The 13,372-nt window shown below is 48.3% G+C and overlaps 6 protein-coding genes across 6 annotated transcripts; 3 read left to right on the top strand and 3 right to left on the bottom strand.

Moving 5' to 3' along the window:
- Positions 1–1,288: 1,288 nt before the first annotated feature.
- Positions 1,289–3,543, bottom strand: BDV37DRAFT_251177 (KRI1 family protein). Its single transcript, XM_032082262.1, has 2 exons — positions 3,216–3,543; positions 1,289–3,153 (listed from the first exon to the last, which is right to left on the bottom strand). The coding sequence occupies exons 1-2, from the start codon at positions 3,382–3,384 to the stop codon at positions 1,496–1,498; spliced, it is 1,827 nt and encodes a 608-aa protein (XP_031940424.1). The 5' UTR covers positions 3,385–3,543; the 3' UTR covers positions 1,289–1,495.
- Positions 3,544–3,596: 53 nt separating this feature from the next.
- BDV37DRAFT_148961 (putative transcription factor SipA3) lies at positions 3,597–8,423 on the top strand. The gene is made up of 6 exons (XM_032078938.1): positions 3,597–3,863; positions 3,932–4,295; positions 4,352–6,830; positions 6,882–6,968; positions 7,027–7,248; positions 7,299–8,423. Exons 1-6 carry the CDS (start codon positions 3,808–3,810, stop codon positions 8,273–8,275), a joined length of 4,185 nt encoding a protein of 1,394 aa, XP_031940423.1. The 5' UTR covers positions 3,597–3,807; the 3' UTR covers positions 8,276–8,423.
- BDV37DRAFT_148962 (uncharacterized protein) lies at positions 8,424–9,495 on the bottom strand. The gene has a single exon (XM_032078939.1). The coding sequence runs from the start codon at positions 9,238–9,240 to the stop codon at positions 8,572–8,574; it is 669 nt and encodes a 222-aa protein (XP_031940422.1). The 5' UTR covers positions 9,241–9,495; the 3' UTR covers positions 8,424–8,571.
- Positions 9,496–9,510: 15 nt separating this feature from the next.
- On the top strand, positions 9,511–11,254 carry BDV37DRAFT_148949 (UDP-galactose transporter HUT1). The gene is made up of 2 exons (XM_032078937.1): positions 9,511–10,027; positions 10,086–11,254. Exons 1-2 carry the CDS (start codon positions 9,801–9,803, stop codon positions 11,149–11,151), a joined length of 1,293 nt encoding a protein of 430 aa, XP_031940421.1. The 5' UTR covers positions 9,511–9,800; the 3' UTR covers positions 11,152–11,254.
- Positions 11,255–11,320: 66 nt separating this feature from the next.
- Positions 11,321–11,968, bottom strand: BDV37DRAFT_272364 (peptidylprolyl isomerase; the record flags this gene model as incomplete). The annotated part of the gene is made up of 3 exons (XM_032084857.1): positions 11,321–11,475; positions 11,570–11,672; positions 11,858–11,968. 3 exons carry the CDS (start codon positions 11,966–11,968, stop codon positions 11,321–11,323), a joined length of 369 nt encoding a protein of 122 aa, XP_031940420.1.
- A 538-nt stretch (positions 11,969–12,506) lies between these two features.
- On the top strand, positions 12,507–13,351 carry BDV37DRAFT_284085 (uncharacterized protein; the record flags this gene model as incomplete). Its single annotated transcript, XM_032087434.1, has 2 exons — positions 12,507–12,611; positions 12,746–13,351. The coding sequence occupies 2 exons, from the start codon at positions 12,507–12,509 to the stop codon at positions 13,349–13,351; spliced, it is 711 nt and encodes a 236-aa protein (XP_031940419.1).
- Positions 13,352–13,372: the final 21 nt, after the last annotated feature.

The raw sequence follows: 13,372 nt of genomic DNA, 5'->3' as shown, positions 1-13,372 counted from the left end.
TTCCCATTTCCCCGTGACCGAACCAACAAACAATTGGAGCCTCTCCGCTCAGAAACAGACGCTCACACACCCACACCCACATGGGGAAGTCCGCCTTCTTCCCTTTGGTCCCGAGTATCCGATGGCAAATCAAATTTTAATCGGCAGCGGACATCGACTCCTTGGCCTGACTTTTGTCTTCGCCATACGGAAAATGAACTAGGCAAGTTCAAGGTGATCACTAAATCTCTTTGCCGTTCCGTACCATATAGCTGTATGAAATTCGTAATTGTCTCTGAAGCTAACGTCGGTCGTGTGCGCCGCCGGCTATCGGTTGCCATGGCGTTCGAAACTTCGTACACCGTCTGAAGAGCACTTTGATATCTTGAATATTACTCCGGACTAGTCAGTTTCATCCTATTTCTCCCATTCGCCGTCTCCTCAAGCTTCGATATTCCTTGGTCTCAGCATCCATAGCTTGCAGGGCTGATGATGGCTAAATCCCTCATTTCCAACTATTCACTCCCAAGGTTTCTCATATGTACTGTACCTCAAACTACCTCGGATATCAATAGGTACTATTGATACATACGTGTCCAAGCAAATTCTACCAAAAGAATTTCAGACCTGTCATTACGAGAGATATAGAATATTACGCTTGGTCAATTTATTCTTATCATGGTCTATTTCCGCATCAACACTGGGCCAAACATTGTTCTTAGTATAATTATTAGCTATAAATATTCGTAGTCCAAAGAAGACACGATGTCAAGAGGACGGTTCCATACGGATCCACACGGCTTCCTTTTTTTTTTTTTTTTTAAACTCTCCAAATCATTTTCTCCTTTTCATGACGGGGCAACAAAGCTAGTGGAAAACTCCTCAGTCGCCCGTTGTAACAGAGACCCACCAAACATGGGGGTCCATCTTTCGTTCTGAATGTTCACAGCATCAATCACTTGCTCGCCATCCTGGTCATGGTTAAAATTGCCTGGTTTTGTAAAACAAGCAGGGCTTGAGCCCCAGGTCCAAGGACTCGGATTATTCCGTCAAGGAAGAGAGAACTTGCCACTTCTCTTTTCGATTCTAGACTCGTAAAATCCTTCATTCTACCGAATTGCCACCTTTCGGATACCGCTTGGCAAACGCTCGGTGGCCCGGCGGTCGAGAGCCAGATTTTACGGCTTCAGCTGGGCAGAAAATGCTCTTGGTATACTCCGTACAGTACATACATACAAAATTTAAACGTAGTCCATCGGAGCCTGATGTATAGAAATGCAATGGTATTAACAACTTCTCTACAGGCATTGACAATCCCTACTTTCCTTCATATATATCATGCATCGCTCACGTGCGAACCTTCTACTTCTGGCATATTCAAAGACCCATTTATTCTTTTGGTAATCCCGATAAATACAAATGCAACTCCACATAATGAAAGATATCAAACGTCCCGGATGTAGATGGAACTCCAATGCTAGAAGTAATTAAGCGCTAGGCTTGCTGTCAGACACCATTAGTGCTTCTTCGACCTCTTTCTCTTCTTTCTTCTGGGTTCTCCCTCCCGGATATCGACATTTCCAGCATCAGTGGCATCTTCTTTCTCGTTAACCGTTCTTTCACCACCAAAAACAAACGCTGGACCATCTTCGTTGCCAAATGTATCCTTGCGCCATTGTCTCAGACGAGCTTTCTTGCCCAATTTCTTCTGATCGCGACGCTTCTTCTCCGGATCACGGAAGGAAGCAAGTTTCTTCAATCCGGCATACTCGTTGAGCTGGGTATCCTCAGCCATCAGAATGTCTCGTGCAGTCAGACCGAAACTGTTTGGAGATGTTTCACGGTAGCGGAAATGGCCCTGATGCTTCTTTGCACCGGGGAGAAGGTTAATATCCAGATCCAGATTACGATCCACTGCCTCTTCAATGCGTAGTCGATCTTTGCGAGCTTCACGCTTCTGATCCCGCCTCTCCTGCGCTTTGCTCTTTTTGTTTTTGGATGCGCTCTCATCGCCCTCGGCGTCGTCTGCATCATCCATCTCAACATCGGACTGCTGTAGGTCAGGTTTCTCGTCGTCATTGTCAAAGTCTGGTACAAGATCCTTGATATCGATATCATCATCCCAAGTGGGCTTCTTGGGTTTCTTTTTACCATCACCTTCTCCAGCATAATAATCTTCGCCAAATCGCTTTTGCATCTCTTGCTCCCACTTTTGGTCATCCCAGGAATCATCCAAGAACTTGGCCCATTCTTCGTCAGTGAACTCAGATGCGCGGAGGCCTGCGACTTCCTTGATTTGGTTGACCTTCTCTTGGAGCTCTTCCATCTTAAGCTTGCGCAGTCGGTTCTTTTCCGTTTCACGTTGCTTCTTTTCCTCTTCCTTTTTCAAGCGCTCCGCCTCCCTCTGCTTCTTCCTGCCGCTCTTATCATCTCTGCGAACTGATTGCTGGTTCGTGGCATCACGAGCGTGTGTAATCAACGCTGTGTTGATTTTGCTAGGGTCTTCGAAGCGGAAGTTGTATGCTTCTTCGAATGCCTCTGCCCGTGCATCATCCTCTTCATCATCGGACTCGAGAGGCTGAAGGTCTGCTCTGCCTGCAGGGATCCATGCCCTAGCTGACAGAAAGTTGGACAGGAAAGTCTCGGGATCTTTGTCCGCATTCTCAATGTCCAGCTTGACGTCCTTCTTCGGCGCCGATACGGGCTCAGGGGCTGACTTGGCAACGAGGAAGTCTTCATCGTCGTCACTCTCCTTGTCGGCGGATGCATCCTCGTTGTTGGTAGCCGCATGCATTTCCCTGACAATTGCATTCTTCAAATCCTCTTGCTCCTGAGCATAGGTCTTTGGAGCTTCCGATGGATCTTCCTCTGCTAAGTTGGCGCCACTAAGTAGGTTCTCTCGGTGATAATCTTTGAGGGTCATGGTTTTCTGCTTCTTTTCAGAAGTTGCCGATTGGTCTTCGTCGACTTGACTATAGAATGTAGCGCTTTGGTCGTATACACGCGGATCCTTCGTCCGAATTGCCTTAAGGGTTGCCATAATTTCCGCATCAAGCGCTTCAGTAGCAAGTTCTCCGTCGTCGTCCTCTTCCTCAGAGGTCGACTCGTCAGAGTCACCGGACTCATCGTCGCCGCGTTTTCCAAAGGCAGAACCTTTACCTAATTTTGATTCCACTGCAGACATTTCCATTCTTAGTACTCATAGATACGTAGGAGCATGAGACATATAAACGTACGTTTCTGCATTTCTTCTCTCTTCTTGTTGTGTTCAAATCGACGGGCATACTCTTCATTAACTTTGAAGGTAACTCCATTGTTGACAGGGACTCCCCCGGACTCATCTCCGGAATCACTGGAGCTGTCATCGTCAAAAAGCTTTCGCGACCTCTTCGCCGGTGGCTCCATATTTATGTCAAGTACCACTGATAGAATCAATAGCAATGTTTGTGCGAAGCCGACCGGTTCAACCAAGTCGCCATGCGCCCGGAAAAAAAAAAGTGATAGCAGGCGGCAGAAAAACCGCCCACTCTCACCGCCTCAATGCCCATGATCCACATTGTGCCTGAAGATCCAGGCTGCAAAACAAATCACTGACGTAGCCAATTAGATCATTCGTGAGACTTGGTTAATCCCCGAATGGAGTCGACGGAGGAGGCGCTCGCTCCAAGCTCCGGGACTATATGACTTCTACTTCCTTCTCTGACCCATACCCCTATTTGTTTCGAATGCCCCTTATATTGATAAATTGACTACTCTGGGGACCATTGCTTGTGTGTTCTCATCGCTATCTTTCCTCGAGTCAAGTGGATGGCCGGTGACATACACTAGATGTCGACCCAGCAACAGATCCCTGTGCCCCAAGTCGGGAAGCTCGTCAGTGTGGTGTGAGTTGTGCAAATATTGCATTCTATGGCTAGAAGCATCAATGATGATACTAACACTATCGATAAAGCCCAGTTGGACTAAAGGAGGCCGCACTCGATTCGCCGACATTCCGTGCCACCACGCTACACTTTGCCGACCAGATTGAGTTCCTAGAAAGATGGCTCGATGGTTATGCGAGGGCTGCTTCGAAGCTCTCTATGGAGCTAGCATCCATGGAGAGTATTGTTAACACCTTTCTGTCATATTCTACACACCCTGTCGCAGTCTCAGAAGCTGCACTCGACCATGATTATACGCTACTGTCAATGAGGAGATGCGGGGATAGTTCAAAGGACTTGTGGAATGGGCTGGTGTCTACTTCAAAAAAGATTGAGATGCTGGTTGCAGAACCTATAAGGATCTTTATCCAAGAGGATCTGCGCAACTTCAAGGTGACCCTAGGACCACACAACCAGCGCCGGTCTATCAGTATCTAACCCCACTATAGGAGACCCGTCGAGTGCTCGACCAGACACAAAAACATTATGACTACCTCTTGTCTAGATATTCATCGCAATCTAAATCGAAGGAACCCTCGTCTCTGAGAGAAGACGCCTTTCAACTTCACGAGGCTCGCAAAGCTTATCTCAAGGCTTCGATGGACTTCTCGGTACAAGCCCCCCAAATACGAAATGGCCTTGACCGGCTCTTGGTAGGTGTGTCCTTTGACCAATGGCGGGAGTTTAAGACTTTCTTCCAAATAAACGGCGCAGGATTTGCCAAGTGGGCCCATGAGATGGACAGGATAAAAGGTTGGGTACTTGAAATGGATGCAAGTGAGAGGTCTTCTAAGCGAGAGCTATTTTCTGCAAGGAAAGAAATTGAAGAAGCTGCAGAGACGGCGGCTAGACCTTCTCGTGAGCTTGAAGACTATTCTGTGTCCACCGTTCCTTACCTTGGGTCCCGCCCTTTATCGGATCTTAGCATGACGAAAGAAGCCCGGCCTGAAAAACAGGGATGGGTGTATCTGCGAACACTCTATGGCAAGCCTACACGGACTGCTTGGGTTCGACGCTGGATATTCTTGAAGAATGGCATATTTAGTTGCCTTGTGCAGGGTCCGCGAACTGGCGGTGTCGAAGAAAGCGAAAGAATTGGGGTTTTACTCTGTAGTGTTCGAGCGGCATTCCAAGAAGAACGGCGGTTTTGCTTTGAAGTGAAGACGAAAAGCAACAGTGTCATGCTCCAGGCAGAGACACAAAAGGAACTCATGGAGTGGATATCGGCTTTTGAGGCTGCTAAACGAAAAGCCTTGGAAAACCCAGCGAGTACAGATCTTTCAGTTTCTGGCAAAATTACTGTCCAAGATCCAGCCTTCGCAATTTCTCAACCTCCAGCTCCAGAGTTCACTGCTGACCCAGCGGATTCTTTAACACCTCACTCACACGACGAACACAATTCGTCGGACCGCAATGGCATGCTTCCCCTCCCAGAAAGAGATCCGGCCTCTCTTCGAAGCAGTAGTGATATCAGCCGACGCCTCACTGGACTTGAATGCGAGACTTCCCCTAGAGAACATACATCTCGAATCATTCAGAAACTGGACCTCCACCGCAAAATGAACAACAATGTACAACCTTCTACATCCATACCAGGTGCTGGAGGTGGAATAGCCAGCCTTATCTCTGCTAGCCATAACACTATTGTCTCCGGTACCGCACTTCCGTCTAGTGTGGCAGACGGCGACCCGAACAGGGGACGCAGTATGTCCAACCGCTTTGATCCTCCCACAACCCTTGCTCCACCGACCCTAGCAAACCCGCCTGCACCTACAAGTATGAGCAGGGCGGCTGTTATCGTGAGCAATGAAAGAGGAATCGGGCTGGGACAAGCTGACAAGACTGGCGGCATGCCAAGCGGTATGATGGCGAACCTGTGGGGTAGTTCTAACTGGAGCTTTGTAAACAGGATTGAACTAGAACGCATGGGGTGCCCTGATACGGAACAGGATGCAGCCTCCCAACAACGACCATCCTCACGAATGAGTGACTCATCAAAGCATGTAATGTTAACAGAAGCGAATACCCCTAGTGGCACTGGGGCTAAGCAACACAAGATTGGTCCCCGCCATAGACAGACAGTTAGCTTGGACGGGAATGCATCCCAAGTGCAGCGTGCAGTCTTGGGAGTTACGCATGAGTATCCGAGTTACTATCCACAGCAGCTTAAGATTCAGGATGCCCAATTCCGGTTGCTTTTCCCGAACGTCAAAAAGGAGGAGCCTTTAGTGATGGTTTTCCGAGCTACATATGCTATGAATGATCAGCAAGAATTCCCTGGAAGAGCTTATGTTACGACCCGCGACTTATACTTCTATAGCCATTATTTTGGGCTTGTACTAACAACAAGTGTCTCGTTGGAGAGTATCAAAGAAGTAACAGCTGCTGCTGGGAGAGACTCTGACTTTTTATTTTTTCACACCGTTCCGAGGCCTGGTGAAGACATCCCAGGTCGAATTACGGTGAAAACTTTCCTCGAGCCATTGAAACTCCTCCAGAGACGTCTCAACTTCTTAATTGACGATACGACCGCTGTTGAATCTCTGGGGCTTGAAGCAATCTTTAATGCTCTCAATAAAATGGAAGCAGATGCGGCAACACGAACTCCTAGCGTTGATAGCTGGGAAGACGTGGGCATGGACGAGAAACTTTCTGGAGTAGATGCTGCAGCTCCAGGGTCACGGAAGGATATTCGGCCGGCCATCTATATCGAGAAAGGCTTAGATATGCATTCGAAGAAGGGCAGCAACGGCAAGGATGTAATGAAGTTCAGATTGCCAACTCAACCCGTTCAATATGTTCCTCAAGGCAACCTTCATCTTGCAGCAGAGAAGGTATTTGATCTCAGCCCTAAGGCGGTTTTCCATATTCTTTTCGGCGACAAGAGTGCCGTCTGGCAGCTCCTTTTGCACCAAAGAAGGGCTCAAGGTAAGCTATGTGAACCCGTATGGAAGGCAGAGCATTGCTGATAGTTTGAAGACATCAAGCAAGGGCCTTGGTCTCGCAATGAATCTAACCATTTGAGGCGAGATTTCAAGTACCGAATTGAAACAACGAATATGCTTGGTATGTGAATCGACCTTTACATGCTTTATAGAACTACAACTAATGCGCCATGTACTAGGTCATAAGCACGGCCAGACCATATCCGATTATCAGATGATAGATGTCCTTAATGACCACCTGTGCTACGTGATAACGGACAAACGGACCCCTTGGCATCTTCCTTTCAAGCGCTCGTTCAGACTGGTCAGTAAGATTGTGATCACATTTGTCGCAAAGGGTAAGAGTAAGCTTGCTATATATACTAAGGTGGAGTGGTTGTGGTCTCCCTATGGCATTCAACGTGAGTATGACAGAACCAGGTCCGCAAAAATCATTGCTAATGATTATCAGGTGTCATTGACAAACAAGCAACCGGTGACTTAGAGCAAGATGCTTTGGATCTTGTAGATCTCGTGAGCGAGCAAGTGCGGAGGCTCGGTGCACACAGCCGAACCAAGAAAGCCATTACAATCTTCGGTCACGTTGGCCGTCAGAACACCGTATCACAACTAGGCGAGTCAGACTTCAAGATAGAGATTCGAAATCCTCGCACTCAGAGGACGTTGGTCCAACTTCTATTTGAGACGTTCGTCAGCTTCCTCGAAAGTGCCGTATCGTCCGTGATGCTTTGGACGTTTGCCCTCTTTCGCTGGGTCTGGAAGACTGCAAATGCTAATTTGATTATCCTTGCCTTGTTAATATCCAGCATGCTGATAAATGGGTTCTATACCTCACGGGATGCCTATGATTGGTGGTACGAAAGAAAAGCCGAGAATTTCATGGCTCGTTTAGGAGTTCACCCGGACCATGTCATGAGCAAAGCTATTTACATGAGGGACATCGACGAAGTAATTGCGAACTCAACCCTCGGACATACAAGCGACGACGTGAGTGACTGCTTCGCCACCTTCCACCAGCAAACAATACGGAATGTTGGAACCCCGCTGTCCATCAGTACGTCCGGTCCGAGAGATTCAGCGACAAAGAGCGCAGCCAGACGGCTCCAGCAGACTCGTGAACGTCTGGCTATGCATCGACATGACCTCGTGGTAGGCCTACGCGTGGTGAACAGCATCGAAAGAGAGATCCTCCAGAACGAATGGGAGCGTTGGCTCCGACAAGAACTGAGACGCTGTGACCAAGTCGAAGCCCTGCTTGGACAGAGTAGTGACAGTGACAAGGTAGACATGCAGGTGGATCGGACAAGTCAGGCTGCGTTCGCTGATTTATCCGACGATGTCAGGGAGTGGTACGAAAGGTATTGTACAAGCTGCCATCAAGAACAAGACTTAGTCGAAGAGAATCACCGTGTGTATGGCAACTCATGAGTAGGCGCCAGAGATTTGTGGGTCATCTTGTGTATTCCGGGTCCTCTGATATTTGTTTGAACGATACCCTATTGCAATTAACGGGTCTGTTTTGTCTCATGTATGTGTTCCAAGACAATCCCATGTTTAGCGCTTGAATGTATAGCTCAAATTGTATAACACATCGAAGAGATTGATGGTAACTCCTCATGTCGTGGGTCACAATCGTGACTCGATTTGATATATCACCCTGCATGTTGTACTTCCTGTAGCGGGTCGTAAACCGGTGTCATAACTGCAATCTGGACGGAGAGTTTCTAATTTTGTCGAGGCTTCACAGCACCCTCTTGGACAACATAATAAACCACTGTCCCATCACCGCCCATCCCCCTGTCCACCATAGCAAGGAGGAGCCTCTTTCCACCCCATTCCTTCGTGAGACGAGCCTTCTTCCTATACTCGTAGTATTCTACCAGCTTGACCGCTTTTTCTCCACCGAGCCCATCACTTGTTTCTTCGCCGTCATTCATTGAAGCCTCCTCAGCTTGAATGTCCGCCTCGTCGGGAAGCGAATCGAACACTGACGCCATCTTGCGCAAACTCCACGGTTGGTTCTTAACAGTCGGTAAAATAAACATGCGCTCCAGCTCGAGGTCTTCTTCACGGAGCCCTCGCTCTAGTAGGTATAGTTGCTCATCCGGATGTGTGTAGACTCGATGCGGAGGTATACCGGAGATTAGGTACTGGGGAACTGTTTGATCTTCTGAAGGCATTGTCGCTAGCCCTTCTCCTAGCGATGAAGCCCTAAGGTATGGGTCCTTAAGGTTGTGGACTTGGAGTGATGTCCATAGGTGCTGGTGTTGGAGGTTGTGGAGGATTTGGATTGTGCTTGCGGAGAGGGGATCGGAGGATGCGGAGGTGGAGATGAGGTTGGTGAGAGCTGATAGCTCTGGTGTCGCAAGAGGAGCGGACGGTGTTGATGCCATTTTGTGTCCCCTTTCCTGTCCTTTAGTTGTTGTTTCTGTCTCTTTGCCTGTCTGTTTGTCTCCTTTTTTCTTCTTTCTTTCCTGCTTCGTTGCTCCTCCCTTCGTTCACTTGTTGCGTCTGTGGAATGCGCAGTGCGAAATTGGTGAATGTAGAACACAATTCGAGGTGTTGACACAGAATTTCTGGGATGAGCTATCTATTGAGACAAAAAGAAATCAAGAAGCGCATTTCAGCTTCTGGTGCTTGTACCGAACTTCTCTAACGGTAGTGGAGAGGAAAAGTTCCCTAGAAGTGGGGAACGAAAATCCGATTTAATTATTCACAAAATTAAGTTAGCGTTCCTCTTTTTTGGGAAAAAGAAGAACACATGGCATCATCGGCTTGGGGTTCCTTATTTCTGGCCCTGATACCCCCTGCTCTTGTTTCTCATTTTCTGTCTATGTTTTCATATTTCTCTTTCATTCTCTCTTAGAGACCTTCCCTTCGTTTCTCCCTCTATTCCATCCTACTTAATCACCTTTGTCCCTCGTTTGATCTTGTTCTACTATAGCTTGTTTCGATGGCGCGCCAGAAGCAAACAACGCCCTTGCAACGGGCCACTTCTTCTGAATTAATGCACATGCCCCTGGAGGGATCTGATTCACAAGCAAAGCAACAGAATGGCAGCGCTAAGAAGCTTGCTACCAATGGCAGTGCGCACAAAGGACAAGTCGCGCATGAACCTGCTCTAGAGACTCCAGGTTTGGCGCAACTTGCGATTTGTGTCCTTGGGATTTATGCGTCATTGTAAGTGACTTGGACTGCTTTTGACTTTTGCTTCGCGAGTAACTAACAGTCGTGCAAGTCTCTCTTGGGGCGTCCTTCAAGAAGCGATCACTACAGTCTCCTACGGTGTCCATCCTCCAACTGCAGCTGAACCCGAACCTCCTACCGAGCGCTTCACGTTTTCGATTGTCCTGAACACAATCCAGTCCACATTTGCCGCTATCACAGGCTTCCTGTACCTCTTTTTCTCGACTCCAGCTGGCCAGAAGATACCATCAATCTTCCCGACCAAGAAGATCCTGTTCCCTCTGTTCCTCGTTAGCATTTCCTCGTCACTCGCCTCGCCATTTGGATACGCCAGTCTTGCGCATATTGACTATCTGACATTTATCCTTGCAAAATCGTGCAAGCTCCTGCCAGTCATGTTCCTGCACTTGACCATCTTCCGGAAAAGGTACCCCTTGTATAAATATGGAGTTGTTCTTCTGGTCACCCTCGGAGTCGCAACTTTCACCCTTCACCACCCGGGTACAAGCAAGAAGGTCGCCGCATCCGCCGCGAAGAACCAGTCCGGCTCATCCATGTGGGGAATTTTCCTCCTTTCCATCAATCTTCTCTTGGACGGCCTCACGAACACTACTCAAGACCACGTCTTCAGTTCCCCACAGATCTACACCCGCTTCACGGGGCCGCAGATGATGGTAGCGCAGAATGTTCTCTCGACTCTCCTAACCAGCACGTATCTCCTTGTGATGCCCCACCTGTCGTCCACTGGCATACTGCACGCCATTCTTCCCATTCCCATTCCCCCGTCTACTGAGACAGAACTGGCGTCCGCCATTTCCTTCCTGTCAAGGCATCCGGAAGCTCTGAAACATGTCTTAGGTTTCGCAGCTTGCGGTGCAGTTGGACAGCTGTTTATCTTCTACACTCTTTCCCGCTTCTCGTCTCTGCTCCTGGTGACCGTCACTGTCACGCGTAAAATGCTGACCATGCTGCTGAGTGTCTTCTGGTTCGGCCACTCTCTATCTTCCGGGCAGTGGCTGGGCGTGGGCCTTGTTTTCGGTGGCATTGGTGCTGAGGCCGTGGTGCAAAGACAGGAGAAGAAGGCGAAAGAGCGGGCGAAGGCTGCAAAGAGCCAGTAAAATATTGCTTAGTTCATGTATATATAGACTGTTTTGCTAAAACTATAGCGTTTTGATTAGTTCATGAGACTCATTATCTTATTTCGGTATTGATGTGGTAGTATCTCATTTTGAGAGTCTCCATGCTTGAGAATGGAATGGTTAAAATTGGCATAAAAGAAGTTTTTCTTTACTTCCGCCCCTCAACCATGATAATATGGTATCCAAATCCAGTCTTCACCTCCACGTACTTCGGATTCGCCGTCGTACTAGGCTCCAGCTCATATGCTGCTTTCTCAAAGGTGCCATCCAGACTTCCCCGGACCTTCCAGCCAAGAGAACCACCTATACACAGCCATCAATATATCGCTCCTCATTCAAAATAAGCGTAATAAAAAGGCACGGACAAGAGAGAAAGAAAAAAAGGAAGAATACATACCCTGTCTCGCCTTATCCTCCGAAAACTCCCTAGCAACATCATCAAACTTAGACCCATTGCGGAGTTTCTCCAGGGCTTCCTCCTTCTTTGAGTGTTTCTCGCACTAACGAAACCCGAAAATCATTAGAAAATAAATGTCTCATACCCATGGTATTATTAGCGGATGGCTGTCAATCTATACGGAACCGACTCAACCCCATGCACCCGTTTTATATATATTGCGCCTCAAACCCAATCTAAAGGGAGATCATAGTAAGAGGAAGAAGGGAGGGGGGACATAATACATACAAGAATGTGCCGCACATTGATCGAAGTCGCCGGTTTCAATCCCTTGCCCCCCTTATCACCTCCATCATTTCCCTTGCCCTTCTTGTCTCCGCCCTTGTTCTTGGGCGCCATTTTGGGGTTGTGTTGTTTTGTGATTGTTTTGGGGTAAGTGCTATTTTTTTTTTTTTCCCTTTTTTTTAAACTCTGATTTTAGTTTGTGGTTTTTTTAGATAATACTTTTGGTTTGATTTTCGACCCTTCGAGAAGGTGCTTATCTCTTGCCTCTTCCAAATATCTGGGTTGGCGAATGCTGGGTCGAGATCTTGTTATGGGCAGTCAAATTGAGATCTGATGTTGAGGTCACGCATGTGGGGCTTTGGTGGGGGGGGTTTCTCGGATGCCTGAGGCGATGACTTCGTCTCTACTGGATGCGTTGCAGGTGACGACATGACTTGATGACTTTACCCGAACGTTTCCCTTCTGCTCCGACTGAGTTTGATAGGTGGGGGGATTTTATTTTATTTTAGTTTTATTTCTCACGTACTAGTTCGTGAAAGGTTATTGAAAGGTAAGTTCCACTCTATCCTGGTTCTGGGAATGTTTATCATTATCTGATGATGGGGTGGGATTGTAGATCTGTACCGAGGACCAGTGCAGTGTACGGTCCCAGATGAATGTAGATCTCAAGACGGCGCGGATCAAGTCGTTGCCGGATGATGCGTTCTACATAGCGGATTTCATCACGAAAGAGGAGGAAGAGGTGCTGTTACAAAAGGTATATGCTGTACATTAGTGTTCCACTGGCGTGTCCTGTCGACCAGCTACGCCGATTGGAATGATGGCCGGGTACAGAGCGTAGCCTGTCAATGAGACTTGGATACTGATTGGTGTGATGATGCTGCATGACAGATAACCACAGTCCCTCTGCCCCGCTGGACTCATCTGTCCCACCGTCGTCTCCAAACGTGGCCCTCTGCCCTGACCAAGTCCAACGCCCTCATTTCCTCCTCCCTTCCATCCTGGCTCGTCTCACCCGTCATCTCTCGCTTTGAATCGCTAGGCATCTTTGCTGATGCCCCGCACAAGGCCCCGAATCATGTTCTAGTGAACGAGTACCGCCCCGGACAGGGCATCATGCCACATGAAGATGGTGCTGCTTATTGCCCACTAGTTGCCACGGTGAGTTTGGGAGCGCCAATTGTGCTGGACTTGTACCAGAAAGGTCAGGGCCGGGACGGCGAGGACCGTAGACCGCAGCAGCGCATTTTGCAGGAGCGACGAAGTTTGTTGGTTACAACCAAAAAGATCTACACAGACTATCTGCATGGTATCGCGGAGACAACCAGGGATGAAGGGCTAGGCCCTGACTCTATATGTAACTGGGATCTGTTGCGGGAACAGGGTCGATACCGGTGTGGATGGTTTGAAAGGGAGACTAGGATTAGTCTGACGTATCGGGATGTACTCAAGGTTGCGAAGGTGGGCAATACGATGAAATTCCTGGGTGGGCGGTGATCCTGCTCGCACCTCCAGATA

Source organism: Aspergillus pseudonomiae, assembly GCF_009193645.1.
Source record: "Aspergillus pseudonomiae strain CBS 119388 unplaced genomic scaffold BDV37scaffold_43, whole genome shotgun sequence".
NCBI lineage: Eukaryota > Fungi > Ascomycota > Eurotiomycetes > Eurotiales > Aspergillaceae > Aspergillus > Aspergillus pseudonomiae.
The sequence above is the reverse complement of the archived record's forward strand: the minus strand, read 5'-3'. Positions and strand labels throughout refer to the sequence as shown.